The sequence below is a fragment of the Anarhichas minor genome, unplaced genomic scaffold (genome assembly GCF_050575085.1).
Source record: "Anarhichas minor isolate MPS153535 unplaced genomic scaffold, ASM5057508v1 ptg000071l, whole genome shotgun sequence".
In the NCBI taxonomy this organism is placed as follows: Eukaryota; Metazoa; Chordata; class Actinopteri; order Perciformes; family Anarhichadidae; genus Anarhichas; species Anarhichas minor.
In genome coordinates this window covers 2,841,312-2,858,754 of record NW_027466517.1, presented here as the reverse complement: position 1 = coordinate 2,858,754, position 17,443 = coordinate 2,841,312, and the positions used below count along the sequence as shown (strand labels likewise).

Sequence of the window (17,443 nt, the reverse complement as noted above, 5' to 3'; positions counted from 1 at the left end):
GCCGTCGGAGCTGATGGACAAAATGTTAGCTCTGCTAGGTAAACACGAGCCGGAGTTTCTGTTTACTGAACTTTTTCTGCAGCAGCTCCCGCTGCAGGTGCGGGCCGCTTTGGCCAACACCAGGATTACCGATTGTCGGGAGTTGGCCGAGGAGGCCGATAAGTTCTTTCTGGCTGGCCAACAAAGCTACATGGCCGCGTTGAGGCCGGCCCAAGCCACGGCGTGGCCGGGGGAGACAACGATAGTTGCCGCAGCAGCCGCAGCAGCAGCAGCAGCAGCGAGCCAACGGCAGGGATCTACCGGTCTGTGCTATTACCACGCAAGGTTTGGGCCGCGGGCTACAAGGTGCCGTCCACCATGCAGTTTCGGCAGGGCGGGAAATGCCAGGGCCGGTGCTCAGTGACTGCCGTGAGCGTCGGGTGGGAAGGCAGGCTGCTGTTCATCCGGGACGACGTTTCCGGGCGGCGCTTTCTCTGCGAGACAGGGGCGCAGAGGAGCGTTGTGCCTGCATCGTGGGTGGACATGCTGACAAACGGGCAGGGCCCCCCTCTGGAAGCCGCGAACGGTACCCCCATACGCACTTTTGGGACACGGTGCCTGGAGCTGTGTTTTATGGGGCAGCGTTTCAGCTGGGACTTTGTTACTGCCAAAATTGCCATTCCCCTGCTTGGCGCGGATTTCCTATGCGCTTATGGACTATTGGTGGACGTCAAGGGCCGCCACCTGATAAATGCTGTGACTTTTTGTTCTTACCCATGTACATTAAGTGGAGCGGGCTCTACCAGGTTGACTAGCATGCTTGCAGCGGCTGATGAGTTTCTGCGTCTGCTGGCCGAGTTCCCAGACCTCTCGCAGCCCACATTCTCCTCCTCCACGGTCAAGCATGGGGTGGAGCATCACATCTCTACCACCGGCCCACCGGTACATGCCCGGGCCCGGCGCCTAGATCCAGCAAAGCTCACCATCGCCAAGACAGAGTTTGAAAACATGGAGCGCCTGGGCATCATTCGCCACTCCGACAGTCCGTGGGCTTCACCCCTGCACATGGCCCCGAAGCCTGGGGGCGGGTGGCGCCCGTGTGGAGATTATCGCCGGCTCAACGAGGCAACAATCCCGGACCGCTATCCGGTTCCACATATTCAAGACTTTTCTACCCACTTGTCGGATAGCGTGGTGTTTTCGAAAGTGGACCTGGTACGAGGTTACCATCAAGTGCCCGTTCACCCGCTGGACATTCCCAAGACTGCGCTGATCGGCCTGTTTGAGTTCTTGAGGATGCCGTTTGGCCTAAAAAATGCAGCGCAGACGTTCCAGCATCTAATGGACACGGTGCTGAGGGACCTGCCTTTCCTGTTCTACCTGGATGACATCCTGGTGGCCAGTTTGTCAAGAGCGGAGCATAGGTCTCACCTCCGGACTCTATTTGAGCGACTCAGCCAGCACGGGTTGATCATCAACCCGGCTAAGTGCCAGTTTGGGTTGACCACCATTGACTTTCTGGGTCACCGCATCACAAAGGACGGGGCGGTTCCCCTTCCGGCAAAAGTGGAGGCAGTGACTAACTTTATGCGAGCGGTTCCACCGGTCAATGAAAGCTGCTCTCCGGGCCAGCCTCAAAGACAACAGTTGGGTGGGTCATGTTGGGGCTCAGGACAGCCCCCAAAGACGATCTGCAAGCTTCATCAGCTGAGCTGGATTATGGACAGCCACTGCGGGTCCCGGGGGAGTTTATCCCCAAAGTCACAGACCCTTGGTCTGCAACCCAGCAGCGGGAAACGCTCCTGGAAAAAGCCAGGCTGTTCAAACCAGTGCCCACGTCGCAGCACGGCCTTCCGCAGTCATACGTCCCGTCCAGCCTAAGGTCAGCGGAGTATGTGTTCATTCACCAGGACGGCCACCGTGGACCCTTTCAACCCCCCTACGTTGGGCCGTTTCGGGTGCTGGAGACCGGAGACAAAACCTGCAAGGTCGACATGGGCGGCAAGCTGGAGTACGTAGCGGTTGACCGCCTTAAACCAGCACATCTAGACCTGGACCAACCGGTACAGTTGGCGGAACCCCCACGGCGGGGGCGGCCTCGTGCCCTCCCACCTCAGCACGACAGGACCCGGAGGGGGCCTTCAACGGTGGTCCTGCTTCCGGCCCCAGAGACACAGAGTCGGGCTGGTCGGTTGATCCGGGCCCCGAGACATTAATGGTTGGGACTAATCTCAGGACTTGGTGAATTCTGGGGGGAGGCATGTAGGGGACGACCGAATTCACGGGGCCCCTTTAAGGAAAGGGGCGTAACCCTGGTGACAGGGGGGGTTAAAGGGTGGCAGGAAGTGAATGTGAAGACATGTTTGTATGGATGGAAATAAACGGCCACAAGGTGCAGCCAAAGGGAATCCTCGCCTCCTTGTTTCTTTCCACGCTCCTACACTACCATTAATATTCACTGTAAATATTTATCAGTTCTTGTACCATCACCTGGCAGGATGGTGTGCAAAGTGGACAGGGGTGGAAAATATGATGGTGCTTAAGCAGCCCAGTGAAAGCAATAGCCTGAGCTGAGGCCTGGGGGGAGAGGTCAACGTCATTAAAACGTTGATGAAAAACAAGCGGAGCAAACAAAGCCAGTCAGAGAAGGAAGCCCCTGTATCATTAACCTAATTACCAGCAGCCTGCCCGGCAGTCCTGATGTCTATTTATGAACAGTTACTGGGATACCTGCCTCTCAGTTCGCTCAGGTATGCTGGAGTGAAGAGGAGGGAGAAACCCAACAGCAGTGATATGAGCTATTAGCTTACTAGCATAGTGATGTTGCCCTGTTAAGACTGTGAGCTCCGACTGACAGATCAGGTGGTGATCCTGTCTGGCTGAGACCATTTTGCTCTTCTATCCGAGCGGGAAACCCAACACCGCTGCTCTGCTGGCAGCACTGGTAGGACACCAGTGTGTGGAAAACCCATCTGCACACAGCAGACTGTGACAAGGGATGTGACAAGCAATTCTCACATTCCTTTAATGATAGTTTAAGACACCTAACATCAGTACATATATGTATACAAGAAGTGGAAGCGGTCACCGTGACGTCAACCATTGGTTTGTAGACTACGGTTTTGAAGCCTGGAGTTTGACATTTTTTTCATCTTGGTTATCTTGCTTTTTGGTGTTCGCCATCTTGACACAAGAGGGAGAAGCAAAGTCCAATCGGTCGCTGAATAAGACATTTTTAGGCAACCAAAATGTTACAACTAACTTTCATGAAGTGAAAACACACTATGAAAGGGTTGACGTTATAAGACGAAAACACGGACAACTTCCAGAGCGGACAACGACGTGGTAGCAACCTGTCAATCACAAGGTAGCCCCGCCCAGTTTTTTGGCGGTGTCCCTTTTGCGAAGGCCATGTTGATACATCCACCAAAAGCATCATGTCCTGATCTCTACCTTAGTGGCACAAGCTTTACAAAGTTCATCAGTATCTGCTGTCGGTACTTCTTCCCAAAAGCAGCTACTAGTGTCAGGGCTGCAGGACTTTTGATGAAATGAGAAACACAATTTATTTTTCAGAGAAAGAGTTTGTTTTCTTCCGTAACCAAAACAAATTATAACTATTTTCACATTTCTTGTCTGTAAAAGTGTCCCTATAAAGAAATTAAGTGAGTATATGGAAGGTTTAGGCTAAACGTTGCCACGCGATATTTGAAAGGTCACGTGCGTCTGCATGACCAAAACCAAAATCAGATAATACGTGATGGAAAGTAGCCTTCAACTGCTTGAGTTTCCACACATGGCTGTAGAATTGAGAAGGCAGATTGTTTCGTACTAAACATTACAAAACATAATACTTACTATCAAGTTAGGATATTTTTGAATCATTTGCAATTGTTTGGAATAACAAATAGGACCTTGCTAAGGACATTTGACACCAAATGTAATGGAACTGTACATTTGATTCAGGTCTGCCACTTTTGCAAAAAAAAAGTGAATTCATTGACTGCACTATAAGCAATTTGATATTGTGTTTTTACAGCCTACACTAAGGGCAACTCACATTGACATACTTGTCTTGCATGCCGTTACCGTCAGCATACCTAGCAGAGTAATATGTTCGCCAAAACTTCAGCTCCATTCATTTTGTTAATGTAACACCGGGTGTAGCCGAGGCTATTTGGTTTACCTAGGTTGTCCACGCAAACAGAGACTCACCCACAAACTCTTTGGATTGCCTTCTCCGTTTTCAAACCGCGCCCTAAAGCATACCCTGCTTTATGGTCTGTTTGACTCTAAATGGACCATCATTTACTAAATGAACATCATGCTGTATTGAAGAAGACTTGAAACTAGAGATTGAGACCATAAATTCTTGTTTACAATGTTTACTGAGGGAATACATCAAGTGAGAAGTAGAGTCATTTTCTCATAGACTTCTATACAATCAGACTTCTTTTTGCAACCAGAGGAGTCGCCTCTTGTTGGCCATTAGAAAGAATGCAGGTTTAAGGCACTTCCCTATTGCAGCTCTATTCATGTACAACCCTTTCCACAGGAACTTAAACAAAGAGTAACTTAAACAAAGAGGAACTTAAACAAAGAGTAACAAAGTTTAGTATATATGTAATTTGTCTGCAGCCACACTAGTTGTTCTGCCAAGCAAAGTCCATACAGAATTGAGCTGCTATATATTACCTGCTAAACATCAGCATGTTAGCCTTGTCATTGTGAGCATGTTAGCATGCTGATGTTAGCATTCAGTACAGTTTCACAGAGCTGCTAGCACGGCTGCAGGCACTTTGTTTTATCATTGAAAAGTAATTCTACAAAAAATAAAACTTACAAAGATTCTAAGATAAGATATGCAGAGTTATTCTCCTCTAATATAATGTAAAAATGTGTTGATGCTTTCTGTGGATAATACGCCGTCCAAGGAAGTCGGTCATTATGGAAGTCATTTGTGTCCTAACAGTACAGCACAATGCCAGCTCTCGTGTCTGATTTGCATCTTTCCTTATCTTATAGCAGTGGTTCTCAACTGGTCTGGCTGCGGGACCCACCATCACCCCTTAATGACAAGCCGCGACCCAAATTATATATATATATATATATATATATATATATATATATATATAATTTGGGTATATTTATATTAAAGAAGTCTAGTAGTAGTAACGTCTCTGTGTAGTAAACGAAAAAGTAAAAGAAAGTACACATCAATTATATTTTAACAATTATTATTCTCAGTTTTCAAATTTAACTGGATGGATTATAAATAATACATAGAAATACATAAATAAATGTTCTTCTCATTTCAAGTAAAATAACAGCTGGATTAAAAAATAAATTATGTAACGAAATTCATTTTAGCAAAATTATTTTCACTGAATTGCCCTGCAGCTTTAAATTCAGTTCATTCAGGGTGAAGTGATAAAGCCACAATATTATATTTTTCTCATCTTCTAAAAAGAGAAATTAGTGTTGGAAGAATTCACCTATATGAGTCTGTCCAGTCAGAGTCTAATGACTCTGGTCTCTCTGGCCATTTTTCTCTTTTGGAGATCATCCTATGATTTGACTTTCACAACTCACACCTCAATAGTCCTGCTCTGCTGTCTATATCCTCGTCTCAGCCCCGTGTGTCACGTGTGTGTACATCTCACTCAAGCCAGGAAACTTGTCAGAATACCCATATTTGATTGGCTGAGCTGCATCACATGATGTGATTCACAACGCATTGGTCTGCGTGATTCCTGCACCTCTGAACAAGTGCCGTAAATGCTGGAATAATTCCGCTGAATAAAAAATGCCCTTCAAAATAAAATCCCTTTTTTTTTTTTGTCAGGCAAAGGCCCGCGACCCACTGAAAACGGGTCCGCGACCCACTTTTGGGTCGCGACCCACCAGTTGAGAATCACTGTCTTATAGCATCAATAGTATCTTATTGTTTTCCTCCAGCCAACACTTGCCCATTCATACCCTATCAGTGTGTGTGTGTCCATTAACTGGTGTGCTGTCTGCACTCCCCTGCTCTAAGGGAGGGAACCTAATCCCCCCCGCCCTGAAGTGTTGTTGTAAATGAAGCTGGTCTCATCAGCTTCAAAGTCCTTTAACACCATTACTGTTTTATTCAACTATTTAATTTTCCATATACATACAGGTCCATACACGAAATTTGATCTCAGCATGTAACCCATCTTAAGCATTGACAGTGAGCTGCTGTAAAGCACCCGGAGAGCAGCTTGGGGTTCAGTGTCTTGCTTTAGTGTCTCGCTCAAGGACAGGAGGAGCCGGGGATCGAACCGCCAAACTTGTAGTTAAAAGGACTAACCGTTTTACCAACTAAGCCGCAGTCAGTACGCTTGTACTACCTTTACACAATGCTAACAGAGAACCATTCTGCCAATGCTAGTGACCACGTACATGGGCGATTACAGAGGAGAGGAGATTTAAGACTTCAGTATACTCTGTATGTTGTTTGAAAATCTGTCCTAGATGTCCACGCTGGACTTCGTGGTGAAAAGCCTGCTGTCCAAACCTCCTCCAGGCAGCCTCACATTACCTCTCTGGCCCATCGCCAACCACTCTGTCTGTGTGTGTCTCTGTAGCTTTGGCTCAATGAATCGTACAAACTCAGTTGCACACACAAAAAGTGACGGAAGAAGACGTGTGAGAAAAACAAAGACAAAAAAGAGAGCTTTGGATCGTCTTTTCTTTGACAATTCTGCTGTCAGGAAAGTGTAAAGGGGTGTGTGTGGGGGGGGGGGGGGGTCAGACATTGTTGGACCATAATAATGCAGTATTGAGGCCCTTATGGATGCACCGACACAAGATCTACTGTTCACAATTAATACTAAATCATGTATTCACGTGTGTTTTCTGATTCCTGACTGTGGGAAAGATTCCAGATGAAACCACAAATAACTAACCGTTCAACTACATTCATTTATATGCACGAAGAAAGCAGTTTTTAAGGAGCGATGTTCTTTTCTGTTTTCTGGCTGCTCGGCAATGAAAATGTTTGAAGTATGTGGGTTCTACAAGCATGTTTAAATGCATGTGTAAAAATAAAAAGATAGACTTGAGGTGTAAAAAACAGGCCTCAGGTCCCAGAGATAAATGGGATGGAGCATGGGATGGAGCATGGTGTGGATGGCAGCAATAGCTAAAAAAAATGTTAGTCACTTCCACTGTGACACAGACACGGGCCTGTTGATGACAACAAAGGGTGAGGGATGCAGCAATACAGCTGCAACAGCGTACAGACTTCCACCTGTCAGTGGAGGCGAAACATGATCCAGGACTAGGACCACCCCGGAGTCAGCCACACGGAGCCCTGGCTTGCTTCTCTGGCCTCCGGTGCAGCAGCGGAGTGACAGCTGCTTTCTGATGTGCATCGGAGCTGAGGTCTCTTACTCCCCACTCTCTGGTTGGAGTCAGATAGGCATGCATTAGACGTCGGGGGGGATTCTCAGTACTGAGAGTCTGATATTCGGCAAAGTTGCTACCACTTCTCCAAAAGGTGCATCAATCAAAATTAAGCAATGGAATAAGATATATAAGGTATACCTGAAGTACGTTTCCAAATCTGTTTTTTTAAGAATGTATTTTTGCTGGTAAACCGATGGATAAACAAAAAGATGAGTGTATTCAATTCCTGTCCCCTCCCTCCAGAGCTCACTATGTGTAAAGCTTACTGATACAGACCACTCTGTCCAAACAGGTGGACTGTGCGTTTGTTGCTCAACAAGACCAGAAGTGTGAGTCTGCTCCAGATAAACGACCAGCTGATCACAGCCATTACTTCCTTTTGGATCTATTTAGACCTCTATGAGCATTTGACCCCCGTTTGTTTCCCCCGTCAGGGCGGAGCGGAGAGGGAGTACAAAGTAGGTATGTTGTGACTCGGGCTGCAGGAATGTGTTACATTCCCACTCATGCATGTAGGACCATAAAGCTTGTAGCCACAGCAGTGGAGGAGGCAACCTTGGTATGCTGGGTTGATGTTGAGGCTTACAATAACTACTAAAAGCTTAAACAGTGGGACACTATTCATAAACAGGTATGTAATTATTATGTTCACACACGCAAAGGTAACCCTCACTCTCTACTACAATCTAAGGTTTCTGAAAGTGAGTACCTGCAATGAGGAGCATCACTCTGATCTTTTTGTAAATCGCCTCGCTACTTACTAACTATGCTATTACCTAAAGAAATCTAATTTAACTGAAAAATGTTCTTCTGTTGGTCTATTATTCCTTTGGCATTGTTGGGGATTCTTGAGTTGCAATCAAAGCCGCCCAGATTATTCTGGCCTTGATTAAAACGTAGCAGAGTTGTCGGGTCAACATTCATTCTGTGAACTCTCCTCCTCCACGGTAAAACAAAAATATAGGTTTCAAGATTAGTAATGCTGTTTACGCCAAGTTCCTACCCTTTACTTTGTGTGTAATGTAACTTCAAATGTTTTGCCTCTTTTAGGTGGCAGGAATGAAAATGAGTCATCCTCAACATCTGTTGTGTTGTAGCCATAGACTGTATACAAGAAGTGGACGCAGTCATCGTGACGTCACCGAAGTGGAGTTGCTGCTCAGTGTCACTCTACAGTATAAAGCGATGAAAGTCCAAGGAACCGGAGTTTTTAATAATCAGGCAAACATATCCGTTCTAAAACTATTTGCGTGTGGACAAGAGGGCAAAACGTATTTGTTCAGGGCCCAAATCTGCTAAGGGCTTAAAAACATATTTCTGATCAGATGCTACAGGGTTACCCAGGAGCATCTTAAGGGTCTGGCATTTGGGCTATAGCCACAGAGCATTTTTTTCTACTGCCCAAATATGTAATTAAAATATGAATTGTGTAGCTATCCACGCCCCCTCACTCACATGCAGGCCCCGACACATTACAGTGTTGCCAAGTTGGTAGGTTAGTATTCATATGCAAACATCATAAATATAATTCTACTTCAACATATTTTCACATTTGATTGGTGCAGAAAAGTTTCTGACTTGTCGTGATATTTGTGAATTCTTGGTGTTTCCACTCAGGTTTTAAATCATACAAATCAGAAATGTGCATTAAAAACCTTCTCACTGTACACCCCCCCATCACTGCCTGGCTACAGCTGCATTCGCTGTTGCCTTACCAGCCTCTGGTTGAAGACCATGTGTCTGAGCCACTTGAAGTCCAGAGCTTTAAAGGCCGAGAGGACAAATAGGGACTGAGCCTCGTAGCGCTCTGTCTTTTGGATGGCCCCCTCTGGATAGGTGATCCTCATGGTGGTCTTGGAGCCGACGTCTCTCTCGAAGCCCCTCACCGGGGCCTCGTTCAACCTGCAACACACAGCTGCTAAATCAATCATGAAATGTCCTGCCCAAAATAATCAAATCATATATATATATATATATATGTATATATATATATATATATATGTATATATGTATATATATGTATATATGTATATATGTATACATATATATATATATATGTATATATATATATATATATACTGTATATATATGGTCCATCATCAATGCTTTAGAATTTGTACACACATTTTACCCTCGGTCTTTGGATACCGGACAGATGTGTCATGATTATGTTAATAAAATACACAAACAAGTAAATAAATGAATGAAAAGTAAGAAATGTATTTAATAAATGAATATCAAATAAAAAACATAGATACCTCTCCTTAAAGCTTTAAGTGGGCAATAAAATAAATCAATAAGCTATTATTTATCCAAACTAGAATGGTGCTCATGCACACGTGCAACATCACATGATCCTCCTGGAGAAGATAATAATAATACATTTCAATATCCACTGAGATAAATAAATAAAACTCCACTCCAACTCTATTCATATATTCCGAGGATCTATTTGAAGGCCGTTGTAGTTAAAGTCCTAAACATTTGTGGGACCCGATGATCTTCAGGTGGTTCCGGTGCAGGATAACTAGGAGGCCCCGCCTCTAGTACCAGAAACAGGGCTAACTGTGGGTCGAGGACTAAAGTCAGAAGTAAGCTAGGTCCTTAATGTTCAGCCAAGCTTTTTAAGTTTGATTGTTCACACAAGTCTTAGCAAACCTAATGTGGTCTGTTGTTTTATTTACGTCACATCATTTCAGAGTGTAGCTAACATGAGCCAGAACCCCAAAATGTGTCCATCGTAACCAATTCTGGAGGCACCAGGTCTCATAGTGATGTATACATGATGCATGCATCAGTGGTAGCTTTCCATGAGCTATCACTCCTCTCCTCAATGCCTGCATCATTACACACTCTTTTATCCTTCTTTATTTATTGTTTATCATTTTACAAAGAGCCAGTATAAAAGAGGGTAACAACACAGAATATCATCAATTCATATGTCCCTTTAAAGCTTTGACTCTAATCTATCTACCAGTCACATTTAAATGACACTGAGGACTACAGAATGTGACCTTTGACCTCTAACAATGCAATAGGGCAAATTGTAAAAATGCTCTTCTAACTGACTTCATATTGCTCCGATGTGCCTATAATTAGCTCCACCATAAAGAGCGCAAAAAGAGCTCCACAATGATATATTACATGAATAACAACGACAGCATTTCTTATTAAAATAAAACCCAACTTTGTGCAGTTTGTTTCTGACACAATGTTCAGACCTTTGCTTTGGATTGTGGTATTGGGGCAGTTGTTCACCAGGTTTCCCCATTATTATATATTTTCCCACTCTTACCCTATTGTCAAAGTAATATGTTACAACTGATGAGACAGTAACTTATCATATAACTAGGCGTTACAATTAGGCCACAGTGTACTCTATTAATTGATTTGTTTATTTAATTCTCTTTTAGACTAACATAATTATGACCCATCTAGTCTTTGACACAAAGACCCTTGACTCCAGAAAAAAAAAGAGTCTCTATAAAGTGCGTCCGGTCTGTATCGTACGTCTGTGTCCCCACGTACCTGACCACCACATCGAACTCATCGATCTTCTGTCCCAGAGACCTGTTGGCCAGGATTCCTCCGTTCCCCACGACAATGCACGTCTTGCATTTCATGCTGTAACACAGAGAGGTGCTACTTTACTCCAGTCATTTACCCCATACGTTTGGTTTTTTTTCAAGACACTAACAGGTGTGTGTTGAAACAAATATGTTTGCGTCACTGACTAAACATGAATAAAATGAATGAATCCTTAACTGGTGGCCTTCTTAAACTCAGTTACTGAAGATGATCCTGTTCTTTTACACCATTAATAAACTGTCCTGACTGATATTTAGCAAAGTATTGTTGGATAATTATTCCGATTGGTGCATTTCAGTATAAACCTGAAAACATATTATTTTGTGTCGGCGATGTCGTTTTTGCCAGGAAATTTAAAAAATAAAAAATAAAACAAACCACCTGCTGGAACGAAATTCAACCAACTCTTTACATTCATTCATTCTTCATTGCAGCCACTGATATTTTAATATAGAGAACTAAGATTTCTGAGGATTATTAATGCCACAGCTCTTTAGTCAGTATTTATACTCAAGTAAATTACTCTCTTAGGCATTAACAGTTAACAATGTGTCACTCTTTTATGATATTATGATCATAATATCATGTTGTAGTCTCAGTACAACATGTGTGCAGTGTTTAGTCTACGCTGCTTAATTCTGGGTGGAAAAATAAACACATTCCTAATTGTCTTAGCTGGCTGATGAAACAGGGTCGGTGCGCAGTGTCCGCCAGACTGATGAGCTCCATATAAAGACAAAAAACAAAGTGGGGTCAAACAACGCTGTTACTTAAGCAACTGATCTGGGATCCGGTCATGAATGTTGGACATTCAGGGCACATGGACGGAGAGTTAGTTTGGAATCTATAACACATGGTTTAGTCAAATATATGGAGAGGAAGCAGCAGATTTAGAGGAGCTACCGCTGAAGAAGAGAGGATTTTTGATTTCCACCTCAGGCATTTTAAGTCCAAGAGGGTCAAATGAAGAACTACATTTGAAACCATTTCGGTAAAATGCAGTGGAGTTCATGCTTTCTCAAAAAAGGGCAGTTTTTTGAAAACAATATGAGCTTCAGTAAGCTGATGGTTGGCTAAGGAGTTAGTTCAGGTTATACATAAACACACAGTAGGAGACAGTGTAGGAGACAGACACAGTGTCTGTGTCTTTTAAATTTGGTTGAAAAATTACAGAATTTGTTGTATTGTTTAATGGAGATTCAACCTTTTTACCCATTAATGAAATGAATATAGTTATGAATAAAGTTATTTTTAAGCTGTCTGTTTTGCTGTATGTTTTGTATTTATTGGCATTTGTATTTTTCTTGTACACTCGTGTCTTAAAAGATGATGACTGTGTAGTTTTCTATACTTTATAATTTAAGGGTGAATTTAAGTCGAGATGAAATAAAAACTTTTTTTTTTTAACTCCTTTGGATCACACCCATGGTCATATTGTGCACCTATTTAACAAGAAATGCAAAGAAAATGTTTTATTTTGAAATACAAATCCAATCATCTCTTTTCCTTTATAACAACATATGTTGCATGCTTATGTAAGCTAGTACCGACCAATTTTAACCAATAACATCATGACACACATCCATCAATAATTCTGCTGCTTTTAGCGGCAAAAGCTGTGTTTGTACTCGCACTTGGCGCTGTAGTGTGAGCCTCCGCAGACGCCGTGCCAGCTTCGAGCATGAACGGAGGCGTTTATGTTCAGCGTGCTGGTCGTTGCATTATTCTCCAAAACTCCAGAGGGCAGAAAAAAACAAAATGAACTGTGAAGAATCAAAAAGACTACGAGTGTAACTCATAGATATGCCCATAGACTTTAAGTGCAAAACGGCATAAACCAACGTCCACTATGACGAAGAGGGATTGTAATTATCTGTAAACTCATATCTCATATTCATGGACTACTTTGTTACCTTTATACAAGAACTGTAAAGAAAGATGTCAAGTATTGCATGCATTATAAAGAAACAAAGTTTGAATATCCTGTAAACTATTTGATTTGGCTGCAAAATATTTACTGAAATGTCGATTTTTAAGACCTCCTGTTTCTGAAGCATCTAAAAAGAAATTGGCCTTCTTTGTATAATCCCCAGTCATGTAAACAGTGCTTTTATCAGTGAACTATTAGTGATAGTCACATCTGAAAAGGTCTGATTGCACGAGGCAGTCCTCCGGCTACATTCTAAGCCCGCCCACTTTTTAGCACGGCAATCAAATGCAAAGGATTTGATTTAAATCCCTCTTGTAAACTGTACACCATTCAAATATTCGGTTTGATTTTGGAATACAACACAGTACAGAAGTGTCATTGATGAACTAAAATAGTGGAAACACCCTCAGACACGGCCCTGATGAAAACAAATACATTTGGTGAATAAAGCGATTTTTAATGGACTGGTCTTAAAGCTCCTGAATGTGTGTGCACTCTCAAATGTTATACACTGACTTTCCGAAGGGAAAATTGTGATGACTGCACTAAGTGGATCAGAGCATGACGGGACAACGGGCGCCGACTCACCTGTCGAGTTCTTCCCCAAGGCCATAGCTCTTAGTAGCAAACAGGAGAATATCTATGATCTTCTCTGCAGGTTAAAGAGAGAGAGAGAGAGAGAGACAGAAGCAGACAGAGAAAACAAGTGAGATGACGAAGAAAGATAAATAATTCTCCCCCTCCACACTCCATCCAGCGACGATGCCCTCATCTCCTGCACACACGCTGGATGTGATAAATGAGTTAGGGCTGGGAGCCAGCGGCTGGGTGGGCTGACACTTCTTCATGTCACAATGTTATACAAGCGTTACAGATGGGTGGCCGAGCAAGGTGGGAGCCCATAGACAGTCCGCTAGGTCCTTGGAGGGAGCGATGCATATAGTGTGAGACACTGGGCAGAATGGGAGGGCTTTGAAGAGAAAGGGAGAAGCCTTTTTATACAACACATTCCTCTGCCTGATGAGAGGCAACCTGCAGAGAGCCATGACAGCATGAAGCACGGTGCTCCAAAATAAAATCTGATCATCTGCTCTACAGCAGGGAAGTGAGTCCTGAATGGCAATTTGTTATTAGGCACGCTCCAATAGCTCCTCTATACACTGACTTGTGTTGTTGCTCGAGACACAAAGCCAGCCGACAAGCTCAAGAAGTTCAGTAAAAAGAAATAATGCCACTTTTATGGAAATGCACCTTTTTTTTTTGCTTCTTTCTGAGAGATACAGTGGGGAAAAAAAGTATTTAGTCAGCCACCAATTGTGCAAGTTCTCCCACTTAAAAAGATGAGAGATGCCTGTAATTTTCATCATAGGTACACTTCAACTATGAGAGACAGAATGGGGGGAAAGAATCCAGGAAATCACATTGTAGGATTTTTAATGAATTAATTGGTAAATTCCTCGGTAAAATAAGTATTTGGTCACCTACAAACAAGCAAGATTTCTGGCTCTCACAGACCTGTAACTTCTTCTTTAAGAGGCTCCTCTGTCCTCCACTCGTTACCTGTATTAATGGCACGTATTTGAACTCGTTATCAGTATAAAAGACACCTGTCCACAACCTCAAACAGTCACACTCCAAACTCCACTATGGCCAAGACCAAAGAGCTGTCAAAGGACACCAGAAACAAAATTGTAGACCTGCACCAGGCTGGGAAGACTGAATCTGCAATAGGTAAGCAGCTTGGTGTGAAGAAATCAACTGTGGGAGCAATTATTAGAAAATGGAAGACATACAAGACCACTGATAGTCTCCCTTGATCTGGGGCTCCACGCAAGATCTCACCCCGTGGGGTCAAAATGATCACAAGAACGGTGAACAAAAATCCCTGAACCACACAGGGGGACCTAGTGAATTACCTGCAGAGAGCTGGGACCAAAGTAACAAAGGCTACCATCAGTAACACACTACGCCGCCAGGGACTCAAATCCTGCAGTGCCAGACGTGTCCCCCTGCTTAAGCCAGTACATGTCCAGGCCCGTCTGAAGTTTGCTAGAGAGCATTTGGATGATCCAGAAGAGGATTGGGAGAATGTCATATGGTCAGATGAAACCAAAATAGAACTTTTTGGTAAAAACTCAACTCGTCGTGTTTGGAGGAGAAAGAATGCCGAGTTGCATCCAAAGAACACCATACCTACTGTGAAGCATGGGGGTGGAAACATCATGCTTTGGGGCTGTTTTTCTGCAAGGGGACCAGGACAACTGATCCGTGTAAAGGAAAGAATGAATGGGGCCATGTATCGTGAGATTTTGAGTGGAAACCTCCTTCCATCAGCAAGGGCATTGAAGATGAAACGTGGCTGGGTCTTTCAGCATGACAATGATCCCAAACACACCGCCCGGGCAACGAAGGAGTGGCTTCGTAAGAAGCATTTCAAGGTCCTGGAGTGGCCTAGCCAGTCTCCAGATCTCAACCCCATAGAAAATCTGTGGAGGGAGTTGAAAGTCCGTGTTGCCCAGCGACAGCCCCAAAACATCACTGCTCTAGAGGAGATCTGCATGGAGGAATGGGCCAAAATACCAGCAACAGTGTGTGAAAAGCTTGTGAAGACTTACAGAAAACGTTTGACCTCTGTCATTGCCAACAAAGGGTATATAACAAAGTATTGAGATGAACTTTTGTTATTGACCAAATACTTATTTTCCACCATAATTTACAAATAAATTCTTTAAAAATCAGACAATGTGATTTTCTGGATTTTTTTTTCTCATTTTGTCTCTCATAGTTGAGGTATACCTATGATGAAAATTACAGGCCTCTCTCATCTTTTTAAGTGGGAGAACTTGCACAATTGGTGGCTGACTAAATACTTTTTTCCCCCACTGTAGATGAGAAGATGGATATCAATCGCAGATCTTTGTGTAAAGCAAGGATCAGCACAAAGTGAGCCTTCCTTAGCATAGAGACTGGAAGCAGGGGGAAACAGCTAGCCTGGCTCCGTCCAAAGTTCGACAACACTAAAAGGTCTAAACCTAGTATGTAGTGGTGGCATGAAGACCTTAAGGGGTGGCAGAAATCCAAAAAATGCAGATTTAATTCAAAACAAACACATTTAGCAATATTTCTTTTGAAAACTCCACAAATTAAGATATTCTAACCAAAAACATACCATTATTTTGGTAAAGCATTAAAATAAAACCAAAAGGTGCCATTAGAAATCAATGAAAGTGTTTATTCCCAACAAGGCCTATCCAAACATTTTCAAACAATGTCTTTTTTCATTCAACACAAAGCCAAAATTGTGGCCAGAACACATCATTAAATTCTATGTGTTGATTTAGGTTTTTTCGAAAAACAATTTAATTAATGAATGGGTAAAATTTGACATGCTCAGGTGCACGAGGTGCTTTGAATTGAACTGTCAATGCTGTTTTGTGTGGGGTTCTTTTTTTGTCCGGGGCTAGGAGTGCTTTTAGTGCCTTTTAAACATGCTGCTTCTGTATGTTGCACTGATGACTGATCTAAAATCAGTACGTTTGTCTGCAGATTGAACAGTTTCAAAGGTGTTGGTAGCTGCAGGCACCCAGGATACACTCTTTGGCTCTTGTAAATTTTTACAAGAGTTGTGTGAATTACCTACAACTGTAAAGACAAGAAAGTGTAATCATACCTTGTGATTTTACACCAAACGGGGGGGAATAATCGCCGATCTTGGAGAATCGTTTGTAGTTTGGGTCAAGGAACATGGGGGCCAGTTTGGTGAATCTGTTGATATAAAAGAAAACATGTTACAACAAGTATGAATGAAGAAGTGGTATTTGTCGATGCAGTATCTGTCCAAGACCCGTAAGGCCTTGACGTGTGCGGGTGCATCGATTCGTGGCAGAATGCTTAAGAGGATTTAGAGTATCATGTTTCCAGCTAATCCACAGAATTCCCCTTCACCAAATCAGACTCACTGCTCACTGACTGGGAAGGAGGCGAGTATGGCCCATTCACCTCCCCATCGAGACTTAAAGTGAGGTGAATAGGCAATGCTTGCCTACTTCCGACCACCAGGATAGTCTGGGGACTGATCCAGTACCCAGCACCAGAGGTAACACTGTGATTGCTATGAGACTAAAAAATCTTCCACCCTGATGTTGATGGATGATGGTTGTAGACCATTTACAACCATAGACGATATATAAGAGTCGCTGTGATGTCACCCATTGGTTTGTGGAGTGCTGTTTTGAAGCTTGGCATTTTGGCTGTAGCCAACTTGTTATTTGTTAACCAGTGAACAGAAGTGACCATATTTGCACTGCAGCGAGACGTACAGATGGCGTATACACTCTGGTAACAACCTTATCAATCACAAGGTAGCCTCGCCCTCAAGCATAACAATCCAATTTGACTCTAAATGGGCCATAGTTTACTAAATGAGCATCATGCTGTATTGAAGAAGACTCAAAACTAGAGATTGAGACCTTAAACTCATGTTTACATTGTTTACTGAGGTAATAAATCAAGAGA

The 17,443-nt window shown here is 43.2% G+C and overlaps 1 protein-coding gene across 9 annotated transcripts in view; it reads right to left on the bottom strand.

Annotated features, from left to right (window-relative positions):
* st3gal3a (ST3 beta-galactoside alpha-2,3-sialyltransferase 3a) overlaps positions 1–17,443 on the bottom strand; it is a 38,803-nt gene that overhangs the window by 8,300 nt on the left and 13,060 nt on the right. For 4 of the 9 annotated variants that reach the window (XR_012947784.1, XM_076079328.1, XM_076079327.1 and 1 more), the window contains exons 5-9: positions 16,599–16,693; positions 13,517–13,580; positions 12,633–12,761; positions 10,939–11,034; positions 9,126–9,312 (exon numbers count right to left, since the gene is read on the bottom strand). Coding sequence is in view for 8 of the 9 variants with exons in the window: in XM_076079328.1 (XP_075935443.1) it covers positions 9,126–9,312; positions 10,939–11,034; positions 12,633–12,761; positions 13,517–13,580; positions 16,599–16,693 (571 nt within the window). In the remaining variant the exon portion in view is untranslated. Of the gene's footprint in view, positions 1–4,348; positions 7,406–9,125; positions 9,313–10,938; positions 11,035–12,632; positions 12,762–13,516; positions 13,581–16,598; positions 16,694–17,443 lie in introns of those variants that run through there. The other 5 variants (XM_076079335.1, XM_076079334.1, XM_076079330.1 and 2 more) reach the window with 3 other exon arrangements.